The 9,886-nt window shown below is 42.5% G+C and overlaps 1 protein-coding gene across 3 annotated transcripts; it reads left to right on the forward strand.

Moving 5' to 3' along the window:
- Window positions 1-7,959: 7,959 nt before the first annotated feature.
- On the forward strand, window positions 7,960-9,414 carry pou4f2 (POU class 4 homeobox 2). Of its 3 annotated transcripts, none has more exons than XM_070921131.1 (3): window positions 7,960-8,036; window positions 8,121-8,176; window positions 8,456-9,414. In XM_070921131.1, the coding sequence occupies exons 1-3, from the start codon at window positions 7,960-7,962 to the stop codon at window positions 9,412-9,414; spliced, it is 1,092 nt and encodes a 363-aa protein (XP_070777232.1). The 3 variants fall into 3 exon arrangements, with proteins under 3 accessions (XP_070777232.1, XP_070777233.1, XP_070777231.1); XM_070921132.1 differs by having other exon boundaries at window positions 7,960-8,033; XM_070921130.1 differs by having other exon boundaries at window positions 7,960-8,172; window positions 8,485-9,414.
- Window positions 9,415-9,886: the final 472 nt, after the last annotated feature.

Raw genomic sequence — 9,886 nt, forward strand, 5'->3', positions numbered from 1 at the left:
AAAGTGACAAAGATTTTCCAATTTCAGCTTCTGTGTGAGGACTTCCTACTTTTCTGTGTTTTATTTGATTGTAAACAGAATATCTTGAGGTTTTGAGCTGTTGGTCGGGCAAAATAAGCAATTTGGAGACGTCACCTTGGTGTCTGGAAACTTGAAAATGTCGTTTTTCCCTCTTTCCTGACATTTTAATCAGTTGATCAGAAACAGAGACCAACTGATAATGAGAAATAATCATTAGCTGAAGCCTTAGTATTGATTACTACGATTCCACTGCGCAAAGTTCTGACATCTAATGTATCTAACAAGCAACTTTGTCTCTCTCTCTCTCAGAGCGGAATTAGCCGATTAATTGATTTGTTGATCGACAGAAAATGAATACGTTAAAAATGCCAAACATTGTCTAGTTAAAGCTTCTCAATTATAAGGATTTGCTGATTTTCTTATGTGACAGTAAACTGAATATTTTTGAGTTTTGGACTGTTGTATGGAAGACATCACATTGATGGCCATGTTTCACTCAAGAATATGACTGCCAGCTTAATAGATATTGAATATAATCATTAGTTGCAGCCCTACAGCCTATGTTACGCACAAACATACACACCATACATTCATTTGTGGTCAATAAGTAGACGATACAACATGATGAACAGTTTTGTTATTCGACAGCATGAACAGAGTTGTGGACAAGGCTCTGATTGCATACTGCATTCCAAACATTGTCATAAAACATAGCTAACATGCGATCGGGGCACTCCGAGATAATGACAAAGTAGTTATTTGAGGTTACAAGAAAGAGACAGACAAGAAGAAAAGTACAAAGACAGCGAGAGAGAAAGAGAGAGACAGGGAGAGACTGAGATCAGCTTTTCCTCTCTGCTTAGCATGATGAATCGGTTGAGGAGGGGCCACTTGACACCTGTCACCTAACCAGCCAGGCACAATTACCTCCAGGGGGAGGACGGGGGACTTGCTAGGGAGTTGTGCATAGCTCCCAGTGAAATAGACGAGCGTTTGAAGATCATTAGTGTTACAGGCCCTGTCTTCGTGGCCCTGTCCAACCTCCTGAATGGCTTGCTTTGATCACCGCGCTGCGTTTTTGTCAATAGTATGGGTACACCGCATAAATTATAAAGTTATACACACAAAGTCAGCAGGTAAAATGCCACACTCAATTTCTGTTTCGGCCACAGATGGGGCGGCTGATTGCAGGTAATGAGCGTCATCATCGTACTCGGCAGCCAATAATGTGCGGTGGCCGAGCTCTCGTGTTGCTATCATGTTCGGGCCAATGGCTTCGCAGAACGGCACTCACGTGTTTCAAGTACAAAAAGAAATAAAAATCAACATGAAACTGCTCAGAAAAGATTTTAGTCTTGTCAACATGTGAATTCAGATGAGGCTAATGTCACTGTTATGATCTGTGTATTTTTTAACTGAAATTTTTGGTTGACTATGTGTTTGACAGTGTGAGGCAGGTAAATGTGACAAATTGTAAATAATCTGAGACTGTTAAAGAGAAGGCTACGTTGGTAATATCTTTTAGCCTTTAAATAAAAAATAATCTACAGTAAATTTGGAGTTATGATGAATAATAAATGCTGCATATTTTCCATATATAGGTAGAACTCTTCAAAAATGTATGCGAACATCAGATTTACTTGGTTGAATGAATTCAGAAATGGAAATTTAGAAATATAACTAAGCATGAACTAAAAAAAAGAAAAAAAACCCTGATATATAGGTTGAAGGACAGTTCAAGATGAACATTATAAAGATTTCACAGATGAAAAACATTCAGGTATGTCACACATACCGCACAACTGCAGCAGTGTGCCCTCTTAAGTATTGTGTTTGGCAGTGCACTGCAGAGGTTTCGCTGAAGAAAAATGATCATTATAGCTGATGAGGCAAGGGCTCCGAATGATGACAGCGTGACAGCAGCGAGCTTTTTAATTTGTCGGATCAGATTGTGACATGCTCCATCACAGGACGGAGGAAATCTTTTCATTTGTGCAGAAGAAAGGGGGAAAGGAGGTCAATTAGCATCAACCATTAGACAACCCAGTGACAAGCAATATATTACCGCGTGGGACAGTCAAACTAATGAGAGAGGCAGAAGAAATGTTCATTCAGGTTGGACAGAATTCTGCAATCATCCTGCTACATTAATCACTTGTATAGCACTTGACATACGCATTCCTTATAGTCACATGCTCCGAGGTGTAGCTCCTCATATATACACCGCCTTCCTCGCCCTCGCGTTTGTTGTCATGTGAGGTCAGGTTTACTCAAAGGAACGTCTGTCATGTCAAACGTTATCCTACAGAACCACGTGCATCAACGCTACATCAGCTGCACGCAGTTTAAAGTAAACCAAGCTTTACTACATAGTTACATTTAAAAGGTTTTATTGTTTTTGTCCTGTCATTCACAGTTGATCAGTCAAATCTGGAGGATATTTTATCAGATGTGTGAATGACCACATTGTTTTTAAAGATGACAAAGGCTTCCACCAATATGATCTTTGCCAAAAGCAGCACGAGAGAGAGAGAGGATCTCATTTTATCAAAAGAGACAATCTCAAAGCGAGTATTTTTTTCTTTCCCTTTGCCAGGCAGGCTTTATTTGACTGGCTGTCAGGTATAACGCGCCTCTCTCGATATTGATCTGAAGTACCTAAAGGTATGTGACATCATTATGAGGCTTGACCTTATCATCTGCTGCCCTGCAGCCTATAGGCAGGGCTGGGCCAGAATCTAATGCCTCCCCCCCAAAGGGTGGTACCTGGTGCGTAATAGGGAAATTGGTGGTGGTGTTATTTGTTTTCCTGACCTCATGGCACACTTCACTCTCAAGGCCTCTAATCAGTCATGGCCTGAGGTTGCCTTCACTACTAGGCCAGGTTAGCTGGCTTTGTTGTTGGTTATTGTACTGTAGTCAACATCAGTAATGATACTGGCCATAATGGTATGGAGCCATATGATAGATACAGATATTGTCTGTGTCTAATCAGCCACAATGGTAATGGTAAATTAACTATGATTAAGGTTAGGCAACTAAAACAACTAACTTTTTTTTTTTTTTTAATTAACAATAGATTAAATGACTATGTGTAATATAAACGCTGATACTTGTAGTGAGGAACCCACAGAGAATTATCACCCAACTCCACAGTTCTCCTCAGCTCTACGGAGCGTTTTAGTTTCTTTCAGCTCATTGTTTTGGTTTGGCGGCAACTTTACCGTTTTGGTTCACTCTCACTTCTTTCATCAGCATCGATAGCAGCAATCAGCTGTTTTCAGCCAAATGCCTCTGATAAACCTGTTGTACGCTGCCTGCCGAGAACCAAGCGGCAGATGGACAGATCTGGCTAACTAACTGGTGGGACTGCAGCACATTTAGCCACTAGGGAGGCCAAAAGTTCCCTCAGGAGTTGGTGGAGACCAAAACAGAGCTAAATGAAGAGGGAATCTTTGAATTACATTTGTCATGTGAATACAAACAAGACTTCAAATGAATGCTAACACTGCTCATATGTGAACAGGCAACTGTTTGCTAACACGTTTGCCATATAACTTTATATGGTGATAGCATGTCAATGTTTGTATTGACATCTTGTTCCACTGCCCCCAAGCGGCCAAAAACATCTATTATTGCAGCTTTAATTATCAGAAAAGCAGCCTAATTATGTCAATATGTCATCATCATCTGCCTTAACACTAGATTAACACACAAACATTTCAGGCCTTCTTAATTAACCCCAACTCTAAAAAGTCACAGGCAAACAAGCAGTTCGGTATTAACATATTAAAAGTAATTAGAATACTAATTAATATTAGTTGATGCTTTTATTTAGCCCCACGTAGAGATCAAATAGAAAACCATCTCTTAGTCTGTGTACCAGTTGAGCTGCAATTCAAGTGCAGTGTTTGAAACCTCTTTCATTATCTCAAGTGGTGAGCCACTTGTTCCCTCTGAGAGCGACAGTACAGTGTGTGACATTTAGTAAATCCAGAGGGCTTCTACCTTTTGTTGTATGCATTTAAACAACACATTAAAGCCAGAATGTTCCTTGTAGAACCTGTCACATTTCCCAGGTAAAGCAGATGAATAAATAAAGCACCGCTGTTAGTGGCTGAAACACCCCCTTCTTTATGTGATTTGCTGTTGCCTTGAGATAGATCCCGGTCTCTTTGTAGACCCTCTCCCAACAAGCGTTGACCTTCTGCTCCGACATGTAAAGAGCTCCACGAGATCAGAAAAGGGAGGGGGAAGCTGTGAATAAAGGCATCACCACTGCGAGCAGCCAAGAGACTTCATCCACTTCACTCCACACTTCTCTCCCTCTCCTCTGTCTCTCAGTGCAGCTTTATCTCTGTGTTCAGTCTAGCAGCGGAGATACCTTGTTGGCGGCACAAAGGAGCGGTTCTGTAATAAAAACAGCTGTCTCTGGTGGTCTCGGTGTAATTGGGATTGTTAACGTGGAGAGCTCCTGAGGGAGACTGAGAAGAGTATGTCTTTGTGTAAAGCACACAGACACCTCTGCAGCACTCCTTGATTCGGATGTAAGTAAGAGAGTGAGGAGGGAAAAAAGCAAACAAGTCACCTGAGTTATATCAAGCCTTGCTGCATGTGCTCTCTCTATTTTACTTGGGCTTCACTTTTATTTTTAGACAGTGCCGATTTATTTATATGTAGTAAGACTCCTTGAAGTGAGCGAAATCTTTTCTTGCACAATTCTACTGAGGATTTATGTTTTTAAAGGCAGGGTATGACTGCACCTTCCAGCGTTGAGACAAGTCTTTGTATGATAGCAACATTACTGTATCAGTAATTGGAGGCCAGAAATATTTAAAACTGGAAGGACATTCAGCTGACAATACAGTAACATTTTAAAAAGCCCAACCTCAAGGGTGTAGGATATTTCTCATTTGGAGGCCCTATTATATATCAAAATATTTGATTATATACAGAATTTCTCAATTGTTTTAGCATACAATATAGTTACGATTTATATCTTGGCGTTAGTTAGATTTATTTTTGCTAATATATTATTCAATTGTTCATATAAGGTGCTATCATAGCCCATCTAAGACAAAAAAAATACAAATGAAACATTACAAAAATAAAATTATATATTATATTTCATTTAAAACCATTTCTTTATCAGACAAAATCTGTGATTCGTAGTGAAATATCCAGGATTGCCACTTAATTGTGTTTCTGTTTGCCATGGCAGACCCTTCAGAGGTAATCCAGTTAATCAGTCTGACATACTGTCCTCCCTCACACGTGAGCAAGCTGTGGGCATAGGAAGTAAAAGCCTTAGGTACACGAACACACACACACACACACCCACACACACACACACACACACAGCAAAGTGTTGAAAATGTACTTCAAAGTCAATTGCTTGGGAGCAGGCCGGGCTGATTTATTTGACTTAAGATATACTTTTTTTGTGTGTGTTTCATTGTGGATGAAAATTTCATACACCAATTTAGAGGTGGTGAAATATAAATGATTTCTTTAAAGTTTCATCATAAATCAGTCTGTCGGTATATGTGAGCAGACACTGATTGCTCCTTGATGTCTCCTGAGCCTGATCTCCGTCTCCCGGTGTCTGGAGGTGGCTCCAGCAGCGCCTGTTGTCCCGCTGGGGAGGCAACATATCTGCAGCTGGATGTCTCTCTCTCTCTCTCTCTCTCTCTCTCTCTCTCTCTCTTGCAATGTAAAACTGCTATACAGCAACACCAACAGGCTTTTTTTTTTTTTGTCGCAGACGTGGGGACACATTCAATGTCTATGTGCATCAAAACAAACAGAAAACACGGGAACTGGCGTGTAGTCGCGGCGTATTCAGAAGAGTCTTCCGCCACGTCGGTAGCCTCGAATAAAATGCTTACAGACTCTTATTGAAGCGGTGCTCAGGCTGTGGCCACATGCCGGGACTGCGACGTGTAGCCTATAATTAGGATAAGACCATACTTAATAATCTCCAGAGAATTCAGTGAGGAATCCTTAACATTAGCGATTTATATTATCAACACGTTTAAGGTGATTAAGGGGTCAAGCAACTGTCTGTCAAAGCCATTGATCACTGCTTCATAACTGCTACAAGATGTCACACCTTCTTGTGTGTGTGTGTGTGTGTGTGTGTGTGTGTGTGGGGAGAGAGAGAGATGTTTTGAAAAATATGAGCCATACAGGAAAAGAAAATCCAAGAGGTAGCCTGTTGTTTTCCATAAGAATACTTTCTCACCTCCGAGAGACTTACATCATAACAATTATCTCACCCTATAGACGTGACCATATTAAACAAATTAGACACCCCTTGTTAATTACAACGTGATTAAATGTTTTAATTACGTTGCCGATGATGTGGCTTAATTAGAGGAGAGATAAGATAATAACCTGCTATGATAAGTACATAGATGTGCAATTAAATAGTGCTAATTATTTTTAAAAATCCACTTTTATCGTCATTCATTAAGTTACTATTGCAGTTTTTTTGCATGCACAAAAATGGTACAAAATAGGTTATAATTCTTTTTTTTTTATAATTTGGTATTTTCCACAAGGTTCTTCAAGACTAATAAAATGGTCATAGCAACAAAGGAGAAATTGCTGGCGATAATTTGGAACCTTTCCTACACCTTTAATTTAGATATAAATACAATAATCCGAGCAGTTGCCAGTGCTATTAAAATGTGTTTTTAATTTTTCACAATTTAAAATTTTATCACAGTGAAATATATTTGACTTGACGATAACAACATTGATGCATTTTGACCTGAGCAGGTGGAGTGGAGCTGTCCACGGTGTTCATCTGAGGCGCAAATGTCTATTTGGCGGAAATCTGTTTACAAAATTCAACAATCAAATATTTTCAGGTGCAATAAATCGGAATTCAAGACGTCTCTGAACTTCATGAGACGTGGCGGCGGTAACGAGGTGTTGGTGGTAAGAAGTAGAGTCATTTGAAATAAATGCCTTGTCGCAGACTGCCCATGCGCAGAGTCCCCAGCGGCGTCGGCGGTGGAGGTGGTGGTGGTGGTGGTGGAGGTGGTGTGGCTAATGAAGAATAATAAATCATGAAAGGGTTTTTCAGGTACAGCTGAAAAGAGTGTGTGTGTGTGTGTGTGTGTGTGTGAGAGAGAGAGAGAGAGAGAGAGAGAGAGGGTGAGAGACAGAGAGAGCTGTAGAGAGAGAGAGAGGGTGTGTGTGTGTGTGTGTGAGACAGAGAGGGAGAGAGAGAGGGAGGGAGAGAGAAAGAGAGAGAGAGAGAGAGGCGGAGAGAGACTCAGTCTGCCCTTCGCCTCAGAGCAGAGGCAGTTCGGGTCCCCGCAGCATTCAACGTAGTCGAAGAGGTACAGTACAGAGACTGTCACCGCCATTACTTCTCACTTACGGTCATTTCAAGACGGAAACTTTTGACAAAAAAAAAACCAACCAGGTCAACGAAAGCGGCAACAGTTTTAAACTTGAAGTATTTTGGAAATCCTAAGAGACGGAAAGAAACTTTTTTTTTTTTTCTGGCATCGTCTATGAGGAGTTCTGCCAAAAAAAAAATTATCCAAGGCAAAAAAAATATATTTGTATAATACAAGGTGGAGACGGTTGAAGGAGAGAAAAGCAGATTTTCGTTTTCTTTTTTGAACAATCGCGCCACAAGTCCACAAAGGGGGAAAAAAAAGAGGTATCGGCTGCGCTCAGTTGCATGGCTTGTCGGTGCCTGCGATATCTCATTTGCCGAAACGACGAGACACCTCCATACCGCCGCTAGTAATAATAAATAGATGTGATAACTTCAGTGTTGGACGACCGTCTTCAGCTTACACTTTATTCGACAGTGACTTGAGATTCCGGCGAAGCAATTGGGCTTTAACTCCCGGCCGAGGAGGCGGAGTCTTAACTTATTAAAAGGAACTTGCAGAGGCTCGGACGCCCGCAAATATGATGATGATGTCTCTGAACAGCAAGCAGCATTTTGCCATGGCCCACACCAGCTTGCCCGAACCCAAGTACTCGTTGCATTCCTCCTCATCCTCCACCTTGACTTCCAATGTACCCTCGTCCTCCTGCTCGTCCTCCCGACACAGCAGCAGCATCATCAGCAGCAGCAGCAGCTCGGAGGCGATGCGCAGAGCCTGTCTCCCAACCCCACCGGTACGTATTCTGCATAATCACTGCTTAAAGGCACATTTTGACAGCCCACTTTTTTGCTTGATGTTTTTTTCATGTCTGCACAGCAAATCACCCAACACCTCCATATTTTTTTTTTTCCTCTGCTCAACTTATGTATTCAGTCGGCTTTGCCTTGCGTATTAATTTTTATGACCTGGGATGTTGCATGTGTCTTGTTTTGTGTGCTCCTTTTTTAGGATTTCTTTTTTTCACATTCTGGAAATGTTTTAAACCGAGGAGTGGAGGGAGAATTCCCTGCTGACAGTTATGTGTGCATTCTATTTGCAATTGCAGAGCAATATATTCGGAGGCTTGGATGAGAGTTTGTTGGCCCGGGCTGAAGCTCTAGCGGCGGTGGATATAGTCTCGCAGAACAAGAGCCACCACCACCCTCCACATCACAGTCCCTTCAAGCCGGACGCAACCTACCACACCATGAACACGCTCCCCTGCACCTCGTCGTCCTCCTCCTCCTCGGTGCCTATTTCTCATCCGTCCGCCTTGTCCGGCCACCACCATCACCACCACCATCACCACCACCACCAGCCTCACCAGGCACTGGAGGGGGACCTGCTGGACCACATCACCCCGGGACTGGCACTAGGAGCCATGGCAGGGCCGGATGGCTCGGTGGTTTCCACGCCTGCGCACCCAGCCCACATGGCGGGCATGAACCACATGCACCAGGCAGCGATCAACATGGCTCATGCCCACGGGCTACCACCGCACATGGGCATGAGCGACGTGGACGCCGATCCAAGGGACTTGGAAGCCTTCGCAGAGAGGTTTAAGCAGAGACGGATCAAACTCGGGGTTACCCAGGCGGATGTAGGGTCAGCTTTAGCCAGCCTGAAGATTCCTGGGGTGGGCTCCCTCAGCCAAAGCACCATCTGCCGATTCGAGTCCCTCACGCTCTCTCACAACAACATGATTGCTTTGAAGCCCATCCTGCAAGCGTGGCTAGAAGAAGCCGAGAAATCACACAGGGAGAAACTTAATAAACCCGAGTTGTTCAACGGCGCGGAGAAAAAGAGGAAGCGCACGTCGATAGCGGCGCCAGAGAAGAGATCACTGGAGGCCTATTTTGCCATTCAGCCGCGACCCTCCTCGGAGAAAATCGCAGCAATCGCAGAAAAGCTGGACCTCAAAAAGAACGTGGTGCGGGTCTGGTTTTGCAACCAGCGACAGAAACAGAAACGAATGAAATACTCTGCATGCGTCTAAAATCGCTTTAAACCAGCACCCACGAAAAGACTTGGAACTGTTTAGAGACGATTTGTATCATATTTCCTATCTCACACCTTTTTTCAATCATCGATGACTTTGTGCTTTGAACTTCGAAAAATTCCTAACATTGAACAATGACTGAAAAACTCGCCCCCCCACCCCCCCAACAGTCACGTCTTTTACTCGCTGAGAGGGAGACGTGGAGTCAAGTAAAGCATCGTTTGACAGAGCAAGTAAGAACACTGTTTCCACACTTACTATGCTTCACCTTTTTAATGTCAACGCAGTATGACTTACAGGACTCTTATGCTTTCATTTTTATTTATGATTCATTTCCAATGAGGACTATATAGTTTGCGTTAGCAGAAACACCCCCAATGAAAATAGCGTTGTTATTTACACACAGCGGGGCTAGTTTAACTCAAAGCACTTGGTTTGGTGACTATTGTGTTTATATTTTTGGCTTATA

The sequence above is a fragment of the Enoplosus armatus genome, chromosome 2, assembly GCF_043641665.1.
Source record: "Enoplosus armatus isolate fEnoArm2 chromosome 2, fEnoArm2.hap1, whole genome shotgun sequence".
In the NCBI taxonomy this organism is placed as follows: Eukaryota; Metazoa; Chordata; class Actinopteri; order Centrarchiformes; family Enoplosidae; genus Enoplosus; species Enoplosus armatus.